Source organism: Ranitomeya imitator, chromosome 10, assembly GCF_032444005.1.
Source record: "Ranitomeya imitator isolate aRanImi1 chromosome 10, aRanImi1.pri, whole genome shotgun sequence".
Classification (NCBI taxonomy): Eukaryota; Metazoa; Chordata; class Amphibia; order Anura; family Dendrobatidae; genus Ranitomeya; species Ranitomeya imitator.
Window position 1 is genome coordinate 53,305,318 of NC_091291.1, and position 25,865 is coordinate 53,331,182.

At 48.3% G+C, this 25,865-nt stretch overlaps 1 protein-coding gene across 2 annotated transcripts in view; it reads right to left on the bottom strand.

The window, feature by feature from the left end:
- Positions 1-25,865, bottom strand: part of LOC138650892 (sulfotransferase 2B1-like) — a 298,310-nt gene that overhangs the window by 81,401 nt on the left and 191,044 nt on the right. Inside the window, exon 3 of one of the 2 annotated variants that reach the window (XM_069740750.1) lies at positions 11,173-11,228. The exons of the other annotated variant lie outside the window; for it this stretch is intronic. Within the exon in view, the coding sequence (XP_069596851.1) occupies positions 11,173-11,228 (56 nt within the window). The remainder of the gene's footprint in view (positions 1-11,172; positions 11,229-25,865) is intronic. 2 annotated transcript variants of the gene reach the window in all.

Here is a 25,865-nt window from a genome sequence, read left to right on the forward strand (position 1 = left end):
ACATTTTCAGCGGTACCATGGTTATTAATATCCATATTTTTGATCGCGTGTTATTCCACTTTTTGTTTGGCGGAATGATAATAAAGCAATGTTTTTTGCCTCGTTTGTTTTTTTACGGTTTTCACTGAAGGGGTTCACTAGTGGGACAGTTTTATTGGTCGGGTCATTATGGACGTGATATGGACGTGGCAATACTAAATATGTGTACTTCTATTGTTTGTTTTTTTTATTTAGATAAAGAAATATATTTATGGGAACAATATATATATTTTTTTTTTTTCTTTATTTAGGAATGTTTTTTTTTTTTTTACACAACTGAATATTTTTTTTTTACACTCTAACATTGTCCCAGGGGGGACATCATTTTATAGGGTCAGATTGCTGATCTGACACTTTGCACAGCACTGTGTCAGATAAGCGATCTGACAGGCACGGCTGCAGGCTTACCAACGCTTGCTATGAGCAGCCGCTGGTAAGCCACCTCCCTGTAGGACCTGGAAGCAGCCCCACGGCCATTTTGGATCCGTGGCCTGCAGGGAGAAGGAGGTAGGAGACCCTCGGAGCAATGCAAGCACATTGCGTTGCTCCGAGGGTCTCAGAGAAGCACGCAGGGAGCCGCTTCCCTGCACGATGCTTCTCTATACCGCCGGAACACTGCGATCATGTTTTATCGCGGTGTTCCAGAGGTTAAGGTGCCAGGAGCGGTCCGTGACCACTCCTGGCACATAGTGCCGGATGTCATCTGTGATAGTCAGCTGACACCTGGCCACGATCATCCGCGCTCCCCCTGAGAGCGTGGCCAATCGCATATGACATACTATCCTGTCGGTGGTCATACAGGCCCACCCCACCTTGACGGGATAGTGCGTCATATGTCAGAAAGGGGTTTAGATCAGGAGTGCCGTATATGTTTTCTAAACGAAACAAAAAATGTGGTCATGATGCACTGTTATGGAGGGATGGGCCATCTACTGCTGACACTGTTATAGGGATAATGTCCCCCAATTCTGTACTAATATCCCCTATTTTGGTATATATATGATTCCTATCCTCGTATATATGGCCCCCTCATTCCCAACCTGTTATATAGTGTCCCCTCATCCCCATCCTGGTATCCATGACCACCGATCCCCATCCTGGTATCCATTTCCACCGATCCCCATCCTGGTATCCATGTCCACCATATCCCCATCCTGGTATCCATGGCCACCATAGCCCCATCCTGGTATCCATGTCACCATCCCCATCTAGGTATCCATGGCCCCCATCATGGTGCACACATGCAAAAAAAAATGATTGTACTCACCTTTCTTCCTCTCCCTTGCAGCGCTGCATCCTGTGCTGATGCCAGCAGCTGATTTCAGCTGGTAGCAGCGCATGATGTCTCTGCCAAGCACCCTCACACATCAAAATTAGCTGCTGGAATATTCACTGCCCGGAACAAAGGGTGTGGGGAGCAGTGAATATTCATTCTTTTTAATAGCGGACACAGTTTTAGCCTCAGCCACCGGCTTCATGCAGCGGCTCAGGTAATCACGTGTGCCCGCTGTTAAAGAGAATGAATATTCACTTCTGAATATTATATAGTAATATACTTAGCAAGGCCGAAAAAAAGACATTTGTCCATCCAGTTCAGCCTATATTCCATCATAATAAATCCCCAGATCTACGTCCTTCTACAGATCCCTATAACTGTAAGATACAATATTGCTACACTGCAGGAAGACATCCAGGCCTCTCTTGAACTGCTCGACTGAGCTCACCTTCACCACCTCCTCAGTCAAGGAATTCCAGATTCTCACTGCCATAACAGTAAATAATCCTCTTCCATGTTGGTGGGAAAACCTTCTCTCCTACAGACGCAGAGAATGCCCCCTTGTGACCATCACCTTCCTTTGTATAAACAGATCCTTGGAGAGATCCTTTTTATACTTATACATGGTTATTAGATCGCCCCTCAGTTGTCTTTTTTCTAGACTAAATAATCCCAATTTTGCTAATCTCTATGGGTATTGTAGTTCCCCCATCACCTTTTTAATATTGTTGCCCTCTTTTGTACTCGCTTTAGTTCCTCTATATCCTTCCTGAGCATCGGTGTCCAAAACTGGACAGAGTACTCCATGTGTGGTCTAACCAGGGATTTGTACAGAGGCAGTATAATGCTCTCATCATGTGTATCCAGACCTCTTTTAATGCACCCCATGATCCTGTTTGCCTTGGCAGCTGCTGCCTGGCACTGGCTGCTCCACGTAAGTTTATCATTAACTAGGATCCCCAAGTCCTTCTCCCTGTCAGATTTACCCAGTGGTTTCCTTTTCAGTGTGTAATGGTGATATTGATTCCTTCTTCCCATGTGTATAACCTTACATTTCTCATTGCTAAACCACATCTGCCACCTTTCAGCCCAAGTTTCCAACTTATCCAGATCCATCTGTAGCCGAATACTATCTTCTCTTGTATTTACTGCTTTACATAGTTTTGTATCATCTGCAAATATCGATATTTTACTGGGTGAAGCTTCTACCAGATTGTTAATAAATATGTTGAAGAGAAAAGGTCCCAACACTGACCCCTGCGGTACCCCACTGGTCACAGCGACCCAGTTAGAGAATATACCATTTATAGCCACCCTCTGCTTACTATCACTAAGCCAGTACTTATTGATTTACACACATTTTCCCCCAGACACAGCATCTCATAAACCCATGCTGATATGGAGTTAAACAGTTATTCTCATTGAGATAATCTATATATATAGTCATCTAAGGGTCACTTCCGTCTGTTTGTTTGTCTGTCTGTCTGTCACGGAAATCCCGCGTTGCTGATTGGTTGCGGCCGGCAGGCACAGTCCGCCCCTTCCTACTCTCTGTCAGTGCCCCCTCCAGTCATCACTTACACAGGGTTAATGCAGTCCGTTAACGCTGCTATTAACCCTGTGTGACCAACTTTTTACTATTGATGCTGCCTATGCAGCATCAATAATAAAAAGATCTAATGTTAAAAATAATAAACAAAATAAAAAATCATTATATTCTCACCTTCCGTCGCCTTTCCCACTGCTCCTCGCGACTCTCCGGTCCATGCATTCTCGTGAGACCGCTACGTCATCACCTCGCAAGACCGCAATGCATTCTTGGGACAGGAGCGTCACGAGGAGCATCGGTAAATGCCTGGGCTGGATCTGGGAGCCGACGGAAGGAGAGTATATAACTATTTTTTATTTTAATTCTTTTTTTTAACAGGGATATGGTGCCCACATTGCTATATACTACGTGGGCTGAGTTATATACTGCATGGGCTGTGTTATATACTGCGTGAATATATATGATTTGGCCTGCACTCTAAATTTAGATCGGGGTGCTGGTGAGACAGACCGTAGGTCTAGTATCAGTATTATTGAAATCCACCGCACTCCCTGTGTGGAATATCTTAGAAACAAAAGGATTTTTTGAAACTTGCTAATTTATTCAGGTGCTTCCAGGAGGTCTCCACTCACAGGAGCTTCCAACACAGACCTGACCTCTTCCAGGACCTACAGTACAGACCATTCAGGTCCAAACACTCTCAACCATGTAACCCACACCCTGGTCACATTATGAAGCTGTAACCACCCCCACAGGTGGGAGGTGTGTGTGGCTAGTTCGACCTGCCCAGCTCTTCAAACTAGCCCAGTAAGCCTCCCTCTATAAACTATGTAAATACTTGTGGGACTACTGGTCCTAGAACAACAATACTGCAGGCTTACTGCGCAGACTTCTTCTGCGACACATACCGACCATTTACAATTCTGCTGGACTTTGTCTCATCACCACAGTTATATCCACGACTGCCATGCATTCTTATGGCCTCCATATGCCTCCATGCATATTCTGAAGAGACCATGCAGTGCCCCCTGCCTGTAACAGGGGTCACTGCATCACACATCCTTGCTTTATATATCTCCACTGTATGTGTATCACAGTTTTTCTTACCCCCAGAAGTGGTTATAGGTACAAAATCTGAGATAATATCTATCTAAATGCTCGCTAATCTTAAATTCAGCACGAACATAGTACATTTGGATTCGTGTTAGGTAGAGTGGGCAAACCCGAACAGTAGGGCTTCAGGAATCATTTTTTTACCATTTGGAAGGAGTGAGCCTCCTATACTGGTAAAACCATTGCTCTGTGTGCAAGGGCTGCTAAAAATTAGAAGGAGGCACTGCGATACACCCTTTAAGAGACATAGATGATGGCCTTTATAGCAGGGTTTCACTATTCTTCACCTAGTTTTAAGCCTCCTACATAGCTGTTTTAGATAATGACTAGTGCTGAGCATTCCGATACTACAAATATCGGGTATCCTCCGATATTCGCGGTATCAGAGTTCCTCATGCTGAGCTCCGATATTTTCACAATATCGGATACCAAAATCGGAAGTTCCCATAATTCAATGAGCCAGTTTGATTTAATTCAGCTAATGAGGAATCCTAAGAAGTGTGGGCACATCCTGTTATGCATGTTAGGCATGTAACTACTGGCATGACTGTGATTGGCTGCTGAAATGATGTCATGATGCACTATAAAAGCCGCCGCCGCCATTTTGGGTTCCCTCTGCTGTGAATTCAGTTAGGGACAGGACGCTGCTGTTCTAACTGAGGGCCAGTTTGAGATAGCGATTTGCTTAATTGTGCTTTACCCAGGCTAATTTAGCCACCGCTGTGTAAGAAGCTTTTTTTTGCCTTGCAGCGCTGTTCATGGCTGTCTGCAAGGTCTGTGTGTGTGAGTGTAGCTCATGCTGTAGTGTGTGCTGCAGCCACATCTGGTTGTAGTCTACTCAACGTGTGTCACTGCCTCATACATTGTCCTTTTTTTCATTAGTGCAGCTCATTTTTCCTGATTTCTCCTATTAGTGTGTTTCCATCCGTATCCAGCTAGATTGCGTGCAAACACTATATAGGAGAAGATAGAGGAGCTTTTCTGCAGCCTTGCAGCACTGTTCACGGCTGTCTGCAAGGTTTGTGTGTGTGATTGCAGCTCTCTGCAGTGTGTTCTGCAGCCACATCTGGTTGTAGTCCGCTCAGCGTGCGTCACAGCTTCATACATTGTCCTTATTTTCATTAGTGCAGCCCATTTTTCCTGATTTCTCCTATTAGTGGTGTGTTTCCATCAGTATCCAGATAGATTGCCTGCAAACACTATATAGGAGTAGATAGAGGAGCCTTTCTGCAGCCTTGTGCCCTGCAGCCCAAGCCAGATTAGTTTTAACCTATTTTTTGGAGCCTCATCTATTGCATTGTAGGTTACCTTCCTGCATTGTAATAGCAACAAAAAGTTTGTGATACTATCAGTTTTACATCTTTGGGCACATCCAGTGTCTTTTTGTGAAAAAAACGAAAAGTTAATAAAGTTACACTTGCGTAGGCCACATTAGCTCATATTAAAGTATAGTCCACACTTTATAAAATTAGTACTTCTTATACCTGTTAGCAGCTGTTCAGGAATAAGCACACTAAGCCCTTAGTACATTTCTGCCTATCTTTATTAGTCTACCAAGATGAAGAAGGCAGGGAGTAAGGCACGTGGTCGTGGGCATGGAGTTTCTGCAGGGAAAGGACATGGGGATTCTATGCCTGCTGCGGGCACCAGTGACTCAGCATCCCCCAGTTTTATCAGGGAACTGTCCTTTATGCGCAGCTTTGTAGGAGCTCGCCGTACCCCAGTGCTGCAGGACGAACAAATAGAAGCCGTTGTCGGATGGATGGCAGCTAATGCATCGACTTCAATTAGTGCCACATCCTCTCAGGTCCAGAGCACTGAAGAGCACCCATCTGTCTCTTCACCACTTGCCAAATTGCCCAGGCAGTCAAAGAGCCCTGAACAGAAGTCACCTCTACTTCTGTTCACGGAATCTCGGGGCTTGGAAAGAGGGGGCCAACCAAGCAGCATTCGAGAAATGGAAGAAGAGGCAGAATGCAGTGATGCACAACTGCTTTGGCTCTCTGAATCTGAAGAGGCGGGTGGGCCAGTGCCTACGGTCAGCACACCTCAGTATGCATCTGATGATGAGACTCAGGTGACACTTTCTGGTGCGTACTGTGCTGCCGAAACTACCCAGGAGAAGCAGTTGTTGGAAGAGGGTAGTGTAGATGATGAGGTCCTTGACCCATCATGGTGTGAGGTACAGGAAGGTGGTGGGAGCAGCTCTGAGGAAGAGATTCCCCGAACGGCCCAAAAAGGACGGAGAGGGAGGGGGCAGACTGGGTTGCCTGTAGCCTCCACTTTGACACCCATTAGGAGCATGCATCTTCCAAAACACAAAACGGGCGCTCCCAACACTTGCAGTGCCTGGTCCTTTTTTGACACAGTTGCAGATGACATTTGCTTTGTCAAATGCAAGCTGTGTAATCAGAAAGTTAAAAGAGGGAAATGAGTCAACAACCTCAATACCACAAATATGTGGAAACATGTGCGGACCAAGCACGCAGTGGAGTTACAATGACACACTGAAGACCTAGGCCAACCTACAGTGCCACCTACCACCACTTCAGCTCATGTTGTAGCCTTTTCCTCCAGCTCACACACATCTGGATCGGCTTCCTCACAGGATCGCCATGGAAGAACCTCTGGCACTGTTGTACAGAGACCCAGTGTAATTCCACCCACAGCACCACGTTCCCTGTCTTCCTCACACTCCCAGGCCAGTCTACAGCCATCGATAGCACAGGCATGAGAGAAAAGGTGGCCATACTCGGCAAACCACCCCCGATCACAGGCTCTGAATGCTGGCATTGCAAAACTACTGTCCCTTGAAATGCTCTCATTCAGGCTGGTGGAGACTGACACCTTCCATAACTTCATGGCATTCCCACAATCCAATGTGCCCAGCCGCTTTTATTTCAGCAAGCAAGCCGTCCCAGCCCTGCAAAAGCATGTGGAGAGAAACATTAAACATGCACTACTAAACGCCGTCAGTAGCAAGGTCCACCTGACCACCAATGCGTGGACCAGTAACCATGGACAGGGACGATACCTTTCCCTCACTGCCCATTGGGTAAATGTTGTGGAGCCAGGTACAGATCTTGAGAGTGGCGCTGTGCGTGTTCTGCCAATTCCAAGGATTGCCGGAATTCTGTCTGTACATATTGACTCCTCCTCATACTCCAGTTCCTCTGAATCATCGCTGCAGGAGCCGTCACAGTCTACCTACACACGGACCCATGAACGCTTACCTGTTACGACCGATCTGAGCAGAGCCATGGCCAAACGTCAACAGGCCGTATTGAAATTAATTTCTTTGGGGAATCGAAGCCACACAGCGCAGGAGCTCTGGAATGCCATCAAGCAGGCGAGCGACATGTGGTTTGTACCAGCGAATCTCCAGCCAGGCATGGTAGTGTGTGACAATGGCCAAAATCTGGTGGCACCTCTGGACTTAGGCAACCCCTCTCACATCTCATGTCTGGCACATGAGCTCAACTTGGTTGTGCAGAGTTTTTTGAGGGACTATCCGGATCTTAATGCACTGCTGCACAAGGTCCGCCAAGAGTGCGCTCACTTGCGGCGTTCCAGCATGGCAAGATCGCGCATTGCAGCTCTGCAGTGCTGATTCCGCCTTCCGGAACATCGCATAATATGTGACCTACCCACCAGGTGGAATTCAATGTTACATATGTTGGACCGGTTGTGTGAGCAGCAGGCAGCAGTAATTGATTACCAGCTGCATCAGGTGCAAACAAGTCGCACTCCGCGCCATTCACACTTCACCACCACTGAGTAGGCCTCTATGAAGGACATCTGCCATGTTTTGCGTGCCTTCGATGATTCCACATGGATGGCGAGTGCAGATGATGCACTAGTCATCCCCCTCATCTGCCTGCTTGAAAAAACACTGCAAGCACTGAGGGAGGAGGTTGTGGAAGAGGTGGAGGATGAGGAGTCACAAATGCCATCTGCTTCTGGACAGTCTGCGCAACGTGGATCCTCACAAAGGCCTAGGCGGATGAGGAGAGTCAGTGGAGGAGGAAGACATCTGTCCAGAGGAGGGAGTTAGACAATGCTCTAGTATGTAGAGCGAGGGTGGGGTGATGCAGAGCAGGCAGAGATGACGCCTCAAGCAGGGGAAAGCATTTCTTGGCCAGTTGGCAGTCTGCAGCACATGATTGATTTCATGCTGCAGTGCCTGAGAAGTGACCGCCGCATCGCCCACATTCTCAACACGGCTGATTATTGGGTGTACACCCTCCTAGATCCTCGCTACCGGGACAACTTACAAAGCCTCATAACACCATTGAACCGGGAGAGTAAAATGCGGGAGTACCAAGACACACTGGTGCATTCCATCATGTTCTCCATTCCAACCGAGAGCAGTGCTGCTAGTGCTTTACAAAGCAGCGCAGTGCGTCGAGGCAGTGGAGGAAACTCTGCACAAAGAGGGAGCAGAAGCAGCATCTCAGCACAAGGCAAGACCAGTATGGCCCAAATGTGGCAATGTTTTGTGTCCCCGCCACTAATGTCTACACCATCACAGACAGCTCCAGTCAGCAGGAGGCAACGTTTCCGTCAGATGGTGACAGACTACATGTCTTGCCCTCTCAGTGTTCTCCCACACGGCTCTTTCCCCTTCAAGTTTTGGGTCTCTAAGACCAGGTTCACATTGCGTTATGGTGGTCCGTTAAACGGACTATGTTACACCACGGCATAACGCAGTGTAACATAGTCCATTAACGCCGCCATTGAAAGCAATGTCGGACGCATCGCTAGCGCATGCCCACAATGAGACACCGGCTGCAGCGTTTCCGAGTCCGTCACTGCTAGCGCAGATAGAGCTAGCAGATGCTCTATCTGTGCTAGCGCGATGTAAACGCCGGCACTTGCATTACAGCAGCCCGTTAGCGTATGTGCTGAACAGGCTGCTGCTAACGCAGTGCGAACCCGGCCTAAGCTGGATACATGGCCAGAGGTTACCCAGTATGAATTGGAGGTGCTGGCTTGCCCTGCTGCTAGTGTATTATCGGAATGCATCTTTAGTGGTGCAGATGGTGTACAAACAAACTGTTGCATGCGACTATCCTCCGATAACGTTGACTGACTTTTCTGAAAATGAACAAGGCCTGGATCTCACATGAATTTGCCCGTCCTCCTCCAGATTAAATAATTGGTTGGCAACAGTATCCATGTCTCCTGTTGTGTTCATGTTTCTACCACCTGAACTGTAATCCCTGGGCTCCAACACCGCCAGTTGCTGCTCAGAAGTGCCGTTGGCACAGTCAACACTTGCTGCCGTGTGATTGGGGTTCAGTAACGTCAGCTGATCTCCTGCTGTGTATCCAGCAAAATCTCCTGCTAAATCTAAATCTCGGTCGGTAACTCCGGCCGGCTCACGGCCTTTCAATTTTTTCATGTGTACCTTCTGCTGCCTATCTCAGTTCCAGCACCATTGTCTGGTTCATTGGAAGTCAATATTGAATAGGTCCCCCTGGGTTCCAGTACCGTCAGCTGGTTCCAGGCAAAGCCTTTGGCTCAGGTGCCTCCTTCTCGGTATTCGAGTTCCACCAATGTCTGGTTGTCCTTGGTAGTGCTTTCTGGCACGGGTTCCTCCTGCTAAGTAACCGGGTTCCAGTACCATCAGCTGGTCCTCGGTATTTCCATTGGCTCTTGTACCTTCGGCTACCCATCCGTGTTCCAGTACTGTCAGCTAGTTCTTGCCAGTGTCTTTGGCACAGGTACTCCCTTCTGCCCAGCCTGGTTCCAGCACGCCAGCTGTCTCCGGGTAGTGTCAAGGTCACTTTGCCTCCAATACGTTGTTCGGTCGGGTTGCAGTCGGGTTAGCCGACTCTATGGTGCCTGCAGTTTAGGTGCTTCCTATGTGGGTTGCGGGAACTGGCAATCAAGGCTGGTTCCGTAGTGCCAATAGGACAAGCTCCCCCTGTAGGACTGTGGGTTTTCGGTAACTCCGGCCGGCTCACGGCCTTTCAATTTTTTCATGTGTACCTTCTGCTGCCTATCTGAGTTCCAGCACCATTGTCTGGTTCTTTGGAAGTCAATATTAAATAGGTCCCCCTGGGTTCCAGTACCGTCAGCTGGTTCCAGGCAGAGCCTTTGGCTCAGGTGTCTCCTTCTCGGTGTCCGAGTTCCACCAATGTCTGGTTGTCCTTGGTAGTGCTTTCTGGCACGGGTTCCTCCTGCTAAGTAACCGGGTTCCAGTACCATCAGCTGGTCCTCGGTATTTCCATTGGCTCTTGTACCTTCGGCTACCCATCCGTGTTCCAGTACTGTCAGCTGGTTCTTGTCAGTGTCTTTGGCACAGGTACTCCCTCCTGTCCAGCCTGGTTCCAGCACGCCAGCTGTGTCCGGGTAGTGTCAAGGTCACTTTGCCTCCAATACGTTGTTCTGTCGGGTTGCGGTCGGGTTAGCCGACTCTATGGTGCCTGCAGTTTAGGTGCTTCCTATGTGGGTTGCGGGAACTGGCAATCAAGGCTGGTTCCGTAGTGCCAATAGGACAAGTTCCTCTGGAGGACTGTGGGTTTTTGGTAACTCCGGCCGGCTCGCAGCCTTTCAATTTTTTTTCATGTGGACCTTCTGCTGCCTATCTGAGTTCCAGCACCATTATCTGGTTCTTTGGAAGTCAATATTGAATAGGTCCCCCTGGGTTCCAGTACCGTCAGCTAGTCCTCTGTAGTTCCCTTGGCTCTTGTACCTTCTGCTCCCCATCCTGGTTCCAGTACCATCAGCTGGTTCCAAAGGACGAAGGATATAGTACACCGCACACTCTATGTGTATATTTGCAAAGTAGTGGAGAATTTATTTACAAGTGGAACTGTGTTACATGAAAAAGCGACCAGAGGTAATTATAATGACGTTTCGGCCCTACCAGGGCCTTAATCATACAATCGCTATAGAAAGAAAAATAAAAACAAGAACAAAAATGAACATGCAGTATATACAATAAATCATATAACTCAACAAAATAAATAGAGTTCCCAACCTGGAAAAAAGGAAACAAAGGAATGGGCAAAATAAAACGGGGGAAGAACATAGTATCAGTGACTTAGCATGATATATATGCAGTGCAACACCATGTAGGTTCCCAGATGGGGACATAGTCAGAAGCGAGGTTGCAGGGTTAGGCTAAGATATCAGAAGCCAGTTCATATGACAATCAATATGAAAATTCAATGTACAATTGCATTACCTTAAATGTGCACAGAGAAGAGGAGAGGAGAAGGTCCTTGTAGATAAAGGCATACACTGCAGAAAAGATATTACAGGCACGTGAGGTTGAGGAGGTACATAGAAGATGAAGTATAATAATGGTATGAGATGTACTTTAGATGTCGAGTAATTGTGCGTGTAGTAACGCAAAAGAAGCCCTGAGGTGGGTACTGTGGAGATGAAAGAAATAGCTATGTAAGGGGCATGGAGTAATAATGAGTATCATAATGTAGCGGTGCCGGTGGCGGAGACAGGGGCCAGTAGGGGAGGGTAAGATACCTGCTGAGTGAAGTGGCTAAGCGGCGCTCCAGCGCCCTGCTGCTGGTATGTAGCGTGGCCGGCGCTGTAATGCTTTAAGAGCACTAGACCGGAAGTAGGACCTGCCGCACCGGAAGTGATGCGGGTGGTCCGGGAGCACAACTGCGCATGCGCGGCCGGCGATTCAGTGTGTGCCTGGTAACTTAGCAACCCAGGCCCTGTGTATGTCAGCGGCTAGTGACAGACTGGTGCGTCTGTGCGGGCTGTAAGGAGTAGCAGCGTTACATGCTAGATTAACTCTGGAGCTGCCGAGATGGTCAGGGGGGCTGTACAAAAAGCAACATGGGTGCCGCGTTTTATAAATAACAGGGGACTCTGGAAAATACCGGTCAGCACTGAAAAGATAGATAAAAGAACAAGGTGGTATACTAAAAATAAACAATAAATGACTGAGTATGTCCATGGCTATTGGCAGATTGGTGTGTCTGTGTGGGCAGCAGGATGTGGAGGCGTATGATACTGAGGAGACGCCGACGCTGCTAAAAGTAGTGAGGGGGGCCATATATATATAAATATGTTAATTTAAAGTGAATACTAGAACATGCCGGATGGTGCCAAAAATAGAACTGGGCGGTATATAGCAAAGGGAAAAATAATTATGGCATAGGTGGCACTAGAAGATGAAAAACGGGGGAGCTAGGGAGGCAATAACGCTGCAGGTAAAGTGTATGGTGTAGAGCTAAAAAGGGTAATACATTACTAAAGGGACTCACCGGGTACCTCAATGGATCTGTAAGGGAAAAGGGACATGTTAGTGGAACTCCAATACTTAGATCAGCCAATCTATTTCCCTGTTCAAGCCCCTAGGTGCCAGGGTGTCTAGTGTGTATATCCAATAGGTTTCCCTGGATTTCAGTTGTTTGATGTGATTGCCGCCCCGTCTAGGACGGGGTACATGTTCTAGGACCTGAAATTTAAGTTGGGCCACTGTGTGTCTAGCTTTCATAAAATGATCCGGTAGGGGAAGCTGTTATGTTTGCTAATGACTGGTGTTATGAAGGCAATCCAGAAACACAGTGTGCTTAGCGATCAGAGCGCACACAGTGATCTGACAAATACCCAAAAATACAAGAACGAGCTCTGAGACGTGGAAACTCTGTAGACTGCACACCTGATCCTATCCTAAACACAACTAAAAGCGGCTGTGGATTGCGCCTAACAACTACCTAGGCAACTCGGCACAGCCTAAGAAACTAGCTAGCCTGAAGATAGAAAAATAGGCCTGACTTGCCCCAGAGAAATTCCCCAAAGGAAAAGGCAGCCCCCCACATATAATGACTGTGAGTAAGATGAAAAGACAAAACGTAGGGATGAAATAGATTCAGCAAAGTGGGGCCCGATATTCTAGGACAGAGCGAGGACAGTAAAGCGAACTTTGCAGTCTACAAAAAACCCTAAAGCAAAACCACGCAAAGGGGGCAAAAAAAAACCCACCGTGCCGAACTAACGGCACGGCGGTACACCCTTTGCGTCTCAGAGCTTCCAGCAAAACAAAAGACAAGCTGGACAGAAAAAAAGCAACAAAAAAGCAAAAGGCACTTAGCTATACAGAGCAGCAGGTCACAGGAACAATCAGGAGAAGCTCAGATCCAACACTGAAACATTGACAAGGAGCAAGGATAGCAGCATCAGGCGGAGTTAAGTAATGAAGCAGTTAACGAGCTCACCAGAACACCTGAGGGAGGAAGCTCAGAAGCTGCAGTACCACTTGTGACCACAGGAGTGAATTCAGCCACAGAATTCACAACAGGAAGCCAGATTTTATTACACCTGATGGTAGGTTTGTGGCTCGCGATTCTATCCCGTATGTGTTGCATGGTTTCGCCTACGTAAAGTAGTCCGCATGGGCACTTGATGACGTAGACTACAAAATTTGTGTCGCATGTAAAAAAACCACGGATAGGGTAAGATTTACCAGTCCTTGGGTGTGTCACATTGTCCGATTTTATCACGTTAGAACAGGCGGCACAGTTCAAGCATGGGAAGGTCCCATTGCGGCGTGAGCTAAGGAATTGCTGTGTAGGTACACGGTGCGTGCTACCCATATCTGCCCTGACAATTTGGTCACGGATATTGGGAGGTCTCCTTTTGCTCATAAGCGCGGGTACCCGAAGGATGGGATTTCTGGATGAGCTCTGCCCAGGAGGGGCCAGTGTTTTTTTATTACTGAATACACCTTGGTCATGAACGGATGGTGAGTGTGTACGAACGGTATCCTTTCCTGGGGTTGACGTGGTGTGGGACTCGTTGGTGGATTGGAAGCTCTATTGAGTTCTTGTGTTAAGAGGGTCGAGGGGTAGCTCCTGTCGCTGAACTTCTGTGCCATGGTTGTGAGTCGGATTTGTCGCGTCTCAGGGTCCGTGACAATGTGGGAAACTCTTTTGAATTGAGACCTAGGTAGACTGTTTTTGGTAGTGGTTGGATGGCAGCTGGAGTGTAATCCCTCCAAAACCCCCCAGGAAGACCAATCGTGGCTTCCACGGATTCGGTTCTATCACCACTTTCAATATTTCTCGAAAAAATTCTTACACCGCTGACAAAAAATACCAGGTCCTTTATATTGGACACCAATCAATTTCTTGAGAAAATTAAGCAGATACACCAGGTACCCTCCCAGGGTATCCTCGTCACCATGGACGTTAACAGTTTATACACCTCCATAACCCACGAGAAGGGCATACGTGCCACCAGGGAGCTCCTGGAACAAACTGACATGTCTCGGAACGCCATATCCTTCTGTCTTGAACTCTTACATATGGTTCTATTTGAAAATTACTTCCTCTATGAGGACACCTATTATGCCCAAGTATGCGGGACCGCCATGGGCTCGAATGTGGCCCCGGCTTACGCCAATGCGTACATGGATCACTTCGAATCACATCACGTCTACACCCATGAGCTTTTTTCTCAACATGTCCTAGATTACTGCAGGTACATAGATGATATCTTCCTGATTTGGACAGGGTCATTCAGTACCCTTGATACATTTTATTCTACCCTTAATTCTACTTTCCAAGAGCTTAAGTTTACCATCCATACCCATGAAGCACAAATAGCTTTCCTAGACACCCTGGTACTAAAGGATACCAATGGACTCCTAAAAACGGACCTCTACACAAAACCCACGGATTGCAACAGTTTGTTACTTTACTCCAGCTGCCATCCAACCACTACCAAAAACAGTCTACCTAGGTCTCAATTCAAAAGAGTTTCCCGCATTGTCACGGACCCTGAGACGCGACAAATCCGACTCACAACCATGGCACAGAAGTTCAGCGACAGGAGCTACCCCTCGACCCTCTTAACACAAGAACTCAATAGAGCTTCCAATCCACCAACGAGTCCCACACCATGTCAACGCCAGGAAAGGATACCGTTCGTACACACTCACCATCTGTTCATGACCAAGGTGTATTCAGTAATAAAAAAACACTGGCCCCTCCTGGGCAGAGCTCATCCAGAAATCCCATCCTTCAGGGTACCCGCGCTTATGAGCAAAAGGAGACCTCCCAATATCCGTGACCAAATTGTCAGGGCAGATATGGGTAGCACGCATCGTGTACCTACACAGCAATTCCTTAGCTCACGCCGCAATGGGACCTTCCCATGCTTGAACTGTGCCGCCTGTTCTAACGTGATAAAATCGGACAATGTGACACACCCAAGGACTGGTAAATCTTACCCTATCCGTGGTTTTTTTACGTGCGACACAAATTTTGTAGTCTACGTCATCAAGTGCCCATGCGGACTACTTTACGTAGGCGAAACCACGCAACACATACGGGATAGAATCGCGAGCCACAAATCTACCATCAGGTGTAATAAAATCTGGCTTCCCCTACCGGATCATTTTATGAAAGCTAGACACACAGTGGCCCAACTTAAATTTCAGGTCCTAGAACATGTACCTAGAGTTGAGCGACCTTGACCTTTTTAGAGTCGAGCCGGGTTTCGCGAAACCAGACTATCTCAAAAGTCGGGTCGAGTGAAATCGGCCGATTATGACGTAAAGTCGAGATCGACCGAAACACGAAACCCAATGCAAGTCAATGGGGCAGCATAGTCGGCAGTGAGTGGGGGCCAGGAAAACACCTAGAGTGCCCATTTTAATGTCAAAACCATCCATTCTTCTTAATGAAGCTTGTCAAGCGTAATTTACCTTATAATAATTGGAAGGCATTTGAAATTGGGGGTCATTTGGCTAAAGTTGTGGTGGGTAGGGCTGGTTCAAGTAATTAGTGGGCCCAGGAAATCTGGACCACGTCACGGCAGTGGAGCAGGGAGAGGTAAGTATTTCAACTTTGCAAGTGCTGTGAACCTGAGCAAGCAGGGGGGGGCCCACTCGTTGGCATTGGCACTGGCACAGGGCCCCTCAAAGTACAGCGGTGTGTTTGCACGGCGGGGGCGCCACCCACCGGCAGCAACACTTTTGCGTACTATGAGAGGCCCTGTGCCAGTGACGTCGCCAACTAGTATTCCTCCCCCCACCTGATGAAGGAACCTGCACTTTCATCTGCACCTTCCTCTTTGTCCCCGTGTAAGGTGGTATGGTATGCGGGAAGAGCAACCTGACTTTCAGCAGGGTCACAATGTTGTTGTATAGCGTGCACGGGGAATGTTGCGTTATGGGTCAATGTACCAGCAGACTCATCTATCACTGGCTGGGCAATGGGCAGGATGAGGAGGAAACACAGATATAGGCCCAAATAATAAAGTGGGCTAAATGCAGTTCAAAATTGGTAACACAGGAATAACCAGGGGGCATTGCAGTGGAGGACAACTGGAATGAGAGGCTGACACAGAGAGTAGGCCCAAATCAGTAAGTAGTCGAAATGCAGTTCAAAATTGGCAACCGTAGTAAACAGGCGGCACAGCTTTGTTCAGTGGAGGAGAACAGCAAGGAGTGGCAGACACCGATAGTAGGCCCCAACCCAACTAGTAGGCCAAATGCAGTCTAACATTAACAAATACTTAACGAGCGCCTGAAAACGGAATTTCAGGACAGGAAACCAGGAGAACAGCAAGGAGCGGCAGACACTGTTAGTAGGCCCCAAACCAACTAGTACGCCAAATGCAGTTGTTCCATTTAACCACAATTTAACGAGAGCCTGAAGATAGAAGCTCAGGAAAGGCAACCTGGAGAACACCTTGGAGTGGAACACACCATCTCTCTCCACCCCATACCCATTTTGTAGGCCTAATGCTGTGTAGTTTTCTACAACTACTAAACGAGAGTCGGAAGACCGAAGCAATGGCAAGGCCACCTGGGGAACACCTTGGAGTGTAACACACCATCTCTCTCCACCCGATACCCATTTTGTAGGCCTAATGCAGTGTAGTTTTCTACAACTACTAAACGAGAGTCGGAAGATCGAAGCAATGGCGAGGAAACCTGGAGAACACCTTGGAGTGTAACACACCATCTCTCTCCACCCCATACCCATTTTGTAGGCCTAATGCTGTGTAGTTTTCTACAACTACTAAACGAGAGTCGGAAGACCGAAGCAATGGCAAGGCAACCTGGGGAACACCTTGGAGTGTAACACACCATCTCTCTCCACCCGATACACATTTTGTAGGCCTAATGCAGTGTAGTTTTCTACAACTACTAAACGAGAGTCGGAAGACCGAAGCAATGGCAAGGCAACCTGGGGAACACCTTGGAGTGTAACACACCATCTCTCTCCACCCGATACCCATTTTGTAGGCCTAATGCAGTGTAGTTTTCTACAACTACTAAACGAGAGTTGGAAGATCGAAGCAATGGCGAGGAAACCTGGAGAACACCTTGGAGTATAACACACCATCTCTCTCCACCCCATACCCATTTTGTAGGCCTAATGCTGTGTAGTTTTCTACAACTACTAAACGAGAGTCGGAAGACCGAAGCAATGGCAAGGCAACCTGGGGAACACCTTGGAGTGTAACACACCATCTCTCTCCACCCGATACCCATTTTGTAGGCCTAATGCAGTGTAGTTTTCTACAACTACTAAACGAGAGTTGGAAGATCGAAGCAATGGCGAGGAAACCTGGAGAACACCTTGGAGTATAACACACCATCTCTCTCCACCCCATACCCATTTTGTAGGTCTAATGCTGTGTAGTTTTCTACAACTACTAAACGAGAGTCGGAAGACCGAAGCAATGGCAAGGCAACCTGGGGAACACCTTGGAGTGTAACACACCATCTCTCTCCACCCGATACCCATTTTGTAGGCCTAATGCAGTGTAGTTTTCTACAACTACTAAACGAGAGTCGGAAGATCAAAGCAATGGCGAGGAAACCTGGAGAACACCTTGGAGTGTAACACACCATCTCTCTCCACCCCATACCCATTTTGTAGGCCTAATGCTGTGTAGTTTTCTACAACTACTAAACGAGAGTCGGAAGACCGAAGCAATGGCAAGGCAACCTGGGGAACACCTTGAGTGTAACACACCATCTCTCTCCACCCGATACCCATTTTGTAGGCCAAATGCAGTGTAGTTTTCTACAACTACTAAACGAGAGTCGGAAGACAGAAGCAATGGCAAGGCAACCTGGGGAACACCTTGGAGTGTAACACACCATCTCTCTCCACCCGATACCCATTTTGTAGGCCTAATGCAGTGTAGTTTTCTACAACTACTAAACGAGAGTCGGAAGATCGAAGCAATGGCGAGGAAACCTGGAGAACACCTTGGAGTGTAACACACCATCTCTCTCCACCCCATACCCATTTTGTAGGCCTAATGCAGCCTACTTTCCGACAACTACTAAACGAGAGCATGAAGATCGAAGCTCAGGAAAGGCAACCTGGGGAACACCTTGGAGTGTAACACACCCTCTCTCTACACCACGGAAGGGCTGATTCTTAGGAAGGAAGGCTGTCGGAAAGAAGCAGGGCGCGTCCGAGGGTGATTATATTCTTATTAGGTATATACTCACCCTCGGACGCGCCCTGCTTCTTTATTTGTAATGAATGTTTATTTGCAATGTGGTTTTGACTTACTCTATTTTTTTGGTAAATAATGATTTTATTATTTTCATTGTTTTGCATCTTCTTGGCAATAATATAAAGAAGACGCGACAGGACAACACTCGGTGGATGCCATATCTGTGTTTTAAACTGAAAAAAACTTTCAGTTAACTACTTGCAGGAGAAAGTTATTGTAGCTGGTGGTCATTTTTAGTACTGTACCAGATTTTTGTTGTATGTGTTTGTTTTTAATGTTAAAATGTCTGCATTTGATATCTCTCCAGTATTTTCTTTTTTATAAGCAAAATACTTATTTTTATATTTTCTGATGTTGGTTCAAGGGGTACACGGGCAGCAGTAGACAGGTCAGTGGAGGCCTAGTGGAAGGAGGGACCGCAGACAGGCTTCGAAGCCCTAACATAATAAATTGGGCTGGCTGTAGGCAATTTAAAATTGGTTCCAGGGGAACCCGGGCAGCAGTAGACAGGTCAGTGGAGGCTTAGTGGAAGGAGGGACCGCAGACAGGCTTCGAAGCCCTAACATAATAAATTGGGCTGGCTGTAGGCAATTTAAAATTGGTTCCAGGGGAACCCGGGCAGCAGTAGACAGGTCAGTGGAGGCCTAGTGGAAGGAGGGACCGCAGACAGGCTTCGAAGCCCTAACATAATAAATTGGCCTGGCTGTAGGCAATTTACAATTGGTTCCAGGGGAACACGGGCGGCAGTAGACAGGTCAGTGGAGGCCTAGTGGAAGGAGGGACCGCAGACAGGCTTCGAAGCCCTAACATAATAAATTGGGCTGGCTGTAGGCAATTTAAAATTGGTTCCAGGGGAACCCGGGCAGCAGTAGACAGGTCAGTGGAGGCCTAGTGGAAGGAGGGACCGCAGACAGGCTTCGAAGCCCTAACATAATAAATTGGGCGGGCTGTAGGCAATTTAAAATTGGTTCCAGGGGAACCCGGGCAGCAGTAGACAGGTCAGTGGGGGCCTAGTGGAAGGAGGGACCGCAGACAGGCTTCGAAGCCCTAACATAATAAATTGGGCTGGCTGTAGGCAATTTAAAATTGGTTCCAGGGGAACCCGGGCAGCAGTAGACAGGTCAGTGGAGGCCTAGTGGAAGGAGGGACCGCAGACAGGCTTCGAAGCCCTAACATAATAAATTGGGCGGGCTGTAGGCAATTTAAAATTGGTTCCAGGGGAACCCGGGCAGCAGTAGACAGGTCAGTGGAGGCCTAGTGGAAGGAGGGACCGCAGACAGGCTTCGAAGCCCTAACATAATAAATTGGGCTGGCTGTAGGCAATTTAAAATTGGTTCCAGGGGAACCCGGGCAGCAGTAGACAGGTCAGTGGAGGCCTAGTGGAAGGAGGGACCGCAGACAGGCTTCGAAGCCCTAACATAATAAATTGGGCTGGCTGTAGGCAATTTAAAATTGGTTCTAGGGGAACCCGGGCAGCAGTAGACAGGTCAGTGGAGGCCTAGTGGAAGGAGGGACCGCAGACAGGCTTCGAAGCCCTAACATAATAAATTGGGCTGGCTGTAGGCAAATTAAAATTGGTTCCAGGGGAACCCGGGCAGCAGTAGACAGGTCAGTGGAGGCCTAGTGGAAGGAGGGACCGCAGACAGGCTTCGAAGCCCTAACATAATAAATTGGGCTGGCGGTAGGCAATTTAAAATTGGTTCCAGGGGAACCCGGGCAGCGGTAGACAGGTCAGTGGAGGCCTAGTGGAAGGAGGGACCGCAGACAGGCTTCGAAGCCCTAACATAATAAATTGGGCGGGCTGTAGGCAATTTAAAATTGGTTCCAGGGGAACCCGGGCAGCAGTAGACAGGTCAGTGGAGGCCTAGTGGAAGGAGGGACCGCAGACAGGCTTCGAAGCCCTAACATAATAAATTGGGCTGGCTGTAGGCAATTTAAAATTGGTTCCAGGGGAACCCGGGCAGCAGTAGACAGGTCAGTGGAGGCCTAGTGGAAGGATGGACCTCAGACAGGCTTCGAAGCCCTAACATAATAAATTGGGCTGGCTGTAGGCAATTTAAAATTGGTTCCAGGGGAACCCGGGCAGCAGTAGACAGGTCAGTGGAGGCCTAGTGGAAGGAGGGACCGCAGACAGGCTTCGAAGCCCTAACATAATAAATTGGGCTGGCTGTAGGCAATTTAAAATTGGTTCCAGGGGAACCCGGGCAGCAGTAGACAGGTCAGTGGAGGCCTAGTGGAAGGAGGGACCGCAGACAGGCTTCGAAGCCCTAACATAATAAATTGGGCGGGCTGTAGGCAATTTAAAATTGGTTCCAGGGGAACCCGGGCAGCAGTAGACAGGTCAGTGGAGGCCTAGTGGAAGGAGGGACCGCAGACAGGCTTCGAAGCCCTAACATAATAAATTGGGCTGGCTGAAGGCAATTTAAAATTGGTTCCAGGGGAACCCGGGCAGCAGTAGACAGGTCAGTGGAGGCCTAGTGGAAGGAGGGACCGCAGACAGGCTTCGAAGCCCTAACATAATAAATTGGGCTGGCTGTAGGCAATTTAAAATTGGTTCCAGGGGAACCCGGGCAGCAGTAGACAGGTCAGTGGAGGCCTAGTGGAAGGAGGGACCGCAGACAGGCTTCGAAGTCCTAACATAATAAATTGGGCTGGCTGTAGGCAATTTAAAATTGGTTCCAGGGGAACCCGGGCAGCAGTAGACAGGTCAGTGGAGGCCTAGTGGAAGGAGGGACCGCAGACAGGCTTCGAAGCCCTAACATAATAAATTGGCCTGGCTGTAGGCAATTTACAATTGGTTCCAGGGGAACACGGGCGGCAGTAGACAGGTCAGTGGAGGCCTAGTGGAAGGAGGGACCGCAGACAGGCTTCGAAGCCCTAACATAATAAATTGGGCTGGCTGTAGGCAATTTAAAATTGGTTCCAGGGGAACCCGGGCAGCAGTAGACAGGTCAGTGGAGGCCTAGTGGAAGGAGGGACCGCAGACAGGCTTCGAAGGCCTAACATAAGAAAAATGTCAATACAATGGTATTGACAGTGCCAGGCATTGAAGGATGTCAGCGCATAGACTAAACATTGGTGGAGCTGTGAGAGAAAATTTTGCAAGTGGTAGAGCACTGTTTGACCTGGGGGGGGGGACTGTCTTGTGGCCGGCGGTACAGGCCCAGGGCCCCTCATATTACAACGGTGTGTCTGACGTTGGGTGCGCACCACCACCGCCAGACACTTTATTGTACTATGAGGGACCTAGTGGCAGTGCCGTCGACCAAAAGCGGGCACACCCACCTCTTCAGACAAATAGTACTCTCACGGGTGCTGGCGCCAAGTGACGATACCACGGCCCCGTGTGGGGACTTTGGCCATTTAGGGAGGTGTTAACATGTCGGATGCTGCAAATTACGAGATTGGAAAAGTCGTTCAGAATAGTCCACAGGCAAGACCTTTACATAGGAAAGCTAGGTGTCAGCCGGGCAAGGTGGGGCAAAAGATTTCGAAATCCAGTTGTGGTTCATTTTAATGAAGGTTAGATCATCTACATTTTGGGTAGCCAGACGAGTCCTTTTTTCTGTTAGTATTGAACCTGCAGCACTGAATACTCTTTCTGATAGGACGCTAGCTGCCGGGCAAGCAAGCTCCTGCAATGCATATTCTGCCAATTCTGGCCAGGTGTCTAATTTTGATGCCCAGTAATCAAATGGGAATGACGGTTGAGGGAGAACGTCGATAAGGGATGAAAAATAGTTAGTAACCATACTGGACAAATGTTGTCTCCTGTCACTTTGAATTGATGCTGCAGTACCTGTCCTGTCTGCGGTCATAGCAAAATCACTCCACAACCTGGTCAGAAAACCCCTCTGGCCAACGACACTTCTGATTTCTGCCCCTCTAACACCTCTGGTCTGCTGGCCCCTGCAGCTCGTGTTAGAACGATCACGGGCGCTGTGTGCAGGGAATGCCAGAAGCAAACGGTCAACAAGAGTTGATTGTTTGGTTGCTAATATTAGTTCCAAGTTCTCATGTGGCATTATATTTTGCAATTTGCCTTTATAGCGAGGATCAAGGAGGCAGGCCAACCAGTAATCGTCATCGTTCATCATTTTTGTTATGCGTGTGTCCCTTTTGAGGATACGTAAGGCATAATCCGCCATGTGGGCCAAAGTTCCAGTTCTCAAATCTGTGGTTGTGCTTGGTTGAGGGGCAGTTTCAGGCAAATCCACGTCACTTGTGTCCCTCAAAAAACCAGAACCCGGCCTTGCCGCGTCAACAATTTCCACTGTCCCCGGAAAAGCTTCCTCATTAAAAATATAATCATCCCCATCATCCTCCTCGTCCTCCTCCTCCTCTTCGCCCGCTACCTCGTCCTGTACACTGCCCTGGCCAGACAATGGCTGACTGTCATCAAGGCTTTCCTCTTCCTCAGCTGCAGACGCCTGATCCTTTATGTGCGTCAAACTGCATCAGCAGACGCATTAGGGGGATGCTCATGCTTATTATGGCGTTGTCTGCACTAACCAGCCGTGTGCATTCCTCAAAACACTGAAGGACTTGACACATGTCTTGAATCTTCGACCACTGCACACCTGACAACTCCATGTCTGCCATCCTACTGCCTGCCCGTGTATGTGTATCCTCCCACAAAAACATAACAGCCCGCCTCTGTTCACACAGTCTCTGAAGCATGTGCAGTGTTGAGTTCCACCTTGTTGCAACGTCTATGATTAGGCGATGCTGGGGAAGGTTCAAAGAACGCTGATAGGTCTGCATACGGCTGGAGTGTACGGGCGAACGGCGGATATGTGAGCAAAGTCCACGCACTTTGAGGAGCAGGTCGGATAACCCCGGATAACTTTTCAGGAAGCACTGCACCACCAGGTTTAAGGTGTGAGCCAGGCAAGGAATGTGTTTCAGTTGGGAAATGGAGATGGCAGCCATGAAATTCCTTCCGTTATCACTCACTACCTTGCCTGCCTCAAGATCTACAGTGCCCAGCCACGACTGCGTTTCTTTCTGCAAGAACTCGGACAGAACTTCAGCGGTGTGTCTGTTGTCGCCCAAACACTTCATAGCCAATACAGCCTGCTGACGTTTGCCAGTAGCTGCCCCATAATGGGAGACCTGGTGTGCAACAGTGGCAGCTGCGGATGGAGTGGTTGTGCGACTGCGGTCTGTGGACGAGGTCTCGCTTCTGCAGGAGGACGAGGAGAAGGAGGAGGGGGTGCGAATGGCTACAGCCAACTGTTTCCTAGACCGTGGGCTAGGCAGAACTGTCCCAAACTTGCTGTCCCCTGTGGACCCTGCATCCACCACATTTACCCAGTGTGCCGTGATGGACACGTAACGTCCCTGGCCATGCCTACTGGTCCACGCATCTGTTGTCAGGTGCACCTTTGTGCTCACAGATTGCCTGAGTGCATGGACGATGCGCTCTTTAACATGCTGGTGGAGGGCTGGGATGGCATTTCTGGAAAAAAAGTGTCGACTGGGTAGCTCGTAGCGTGGTACAGCGTAGTCCATCAGGGCTTTGAAAGCTTTGCTTTCAACTAACCGGTAGGGCATCATCTCTAACGAGATTAGTCTAGCTATGTGGGCGTTCAAACCCTGTGTACGCGGATGCGAGGCTAAGTACTTCCTTTTTCTAACCATAGTCTCATGTAGGGTGAGCTGGACTGGAGAGCTGGAGATCGTGGAACTAGCGGGGGTGCCAGTGGACATGGCAGACTGAGAGATGGTGGGAGATGGTATTGTTGCCGCCGGTGCCCTAGATGCAGTGTTTCCTACTACGAAACTGGTGATTCCCTGACCCTGACTTCTTTGGCCTGGCAAAGAAACCTGCACAGATACTGCAGGTGGTGCAGAAAATGGTGGCCCTACACTGCCGGAAGGGATGTTGCGTTGATGACTAGCTTGATTGGCCGAGGGTGCTACAACCTTAAGGGACGTTTGGTAGTTAGTCCAAGCTTGCAAATGCATGGTGGTTAAATGTCTATGCATGCAACTTGTATTGAGACTTTTCAGATTCTGCCCTCTGCTTAAGGTAGTTGAACATTTTTGACAGATGACTTTGCGCTGATCAATTGGATGTTGTTTAAAAAAATGCCAGACTGCACTCTTTCTAGCATCGGATACCTTTTCAGGCATTGCAGACTGAGCTTTAACCGGATGGCCACGCTGTCCTCCAACAGGTTTTGACTTTGCCACGCGTTTTGGGCAAGATACGGGCCCGGCAGATGGAACCTGTTGCGATGTTGATGCTTGCTGCGGCCCCTCCTCCTCCGCTTCAGAACTGCTGCCGCCTGCACCCTGTTCCCCCAATGGCTGCCAATCGGGGTCAAGAACTGGGTCATCTATTACCTCTTCTTGTAGCTCGTGTGCAACTTCGTCTATGTCACCTTGTCGGTCGGTGGTATAGCGTTCGTGATGGGGCAACATAGTCTCATCAGGGTCTGATTCTTGATCAGCACCCTGCGAGGGCAATGTTGTGGTCTGAGTCAAAGGACCAGCATAGTAGTCTGGCTGTGGCTGTGCATCAGTGCACTCCATGTCAGATTCAACTTGTAATGGGCATGGACTGTTAACTGCTTCACTTTCTAAGCCAGGGACGGTATGTGTAAAGAGCTCTATGGAGTAACCCGTTGTGTCGCCTGCTGCATTCTTCTCTGTTGTTGTTTTTGCTGAAGAGGACAAGGAAGCGACTTGTCCCTGACGGTGAACATCCACTAACGACGCGCTGCTTTTACTTTTACCAGTTTCACGAGAGGAGGCAAAAGAGCTAGAGGCTGAGTCAGCAAGATAAGCCAAAACTTGCTCTTGCTGCTCCGGCTTTAAAAGCGATTTCCTACTCCCAGAAAAGGGAGCGTTCGAGGCCTTGTGTAGCCAGATGACGAACCTGGCTCCACAGCTCCAGACTTAGGTGCAATATTTTTTTTCCCACGACCACCTGATGCTCCACCACTACCACTACCCTCATTACCAGCTGACAATGAACGCCCCCGGCCACGACCTCTTCCACCAGACTTCCTCATTGTTTTAAAAACGTTACCAAACTAACGGTATTTGTTGCAGTCACACAACTTACACGGTGAGCTATAACTTCAGTATGATTTAGCTACCCCTTTACAGGTGGGTGAGACCACAACGAAAATCAGGCACAATGTTACACACTCTGTTGTTGGTGGCAACAAATGAGAGAGATGCCACACACGCAGGACTGTCACTGAAGCGCAAATGTAAATATTAATCTCCCACTGATTTGTGTTTTTTTTTTTAAAAAGGAGACTTTAGAAAAAAAAAATGATTTTTTAAGGAAGAATTTATAAACCAAATAAAATGAAATGATTTTTTCAGGGAGAATTTAGAAAACAAATAAAACATAAAATAGCCTTTCTAGGGCCCAGTGAGTGAGAGAGGACGCACACA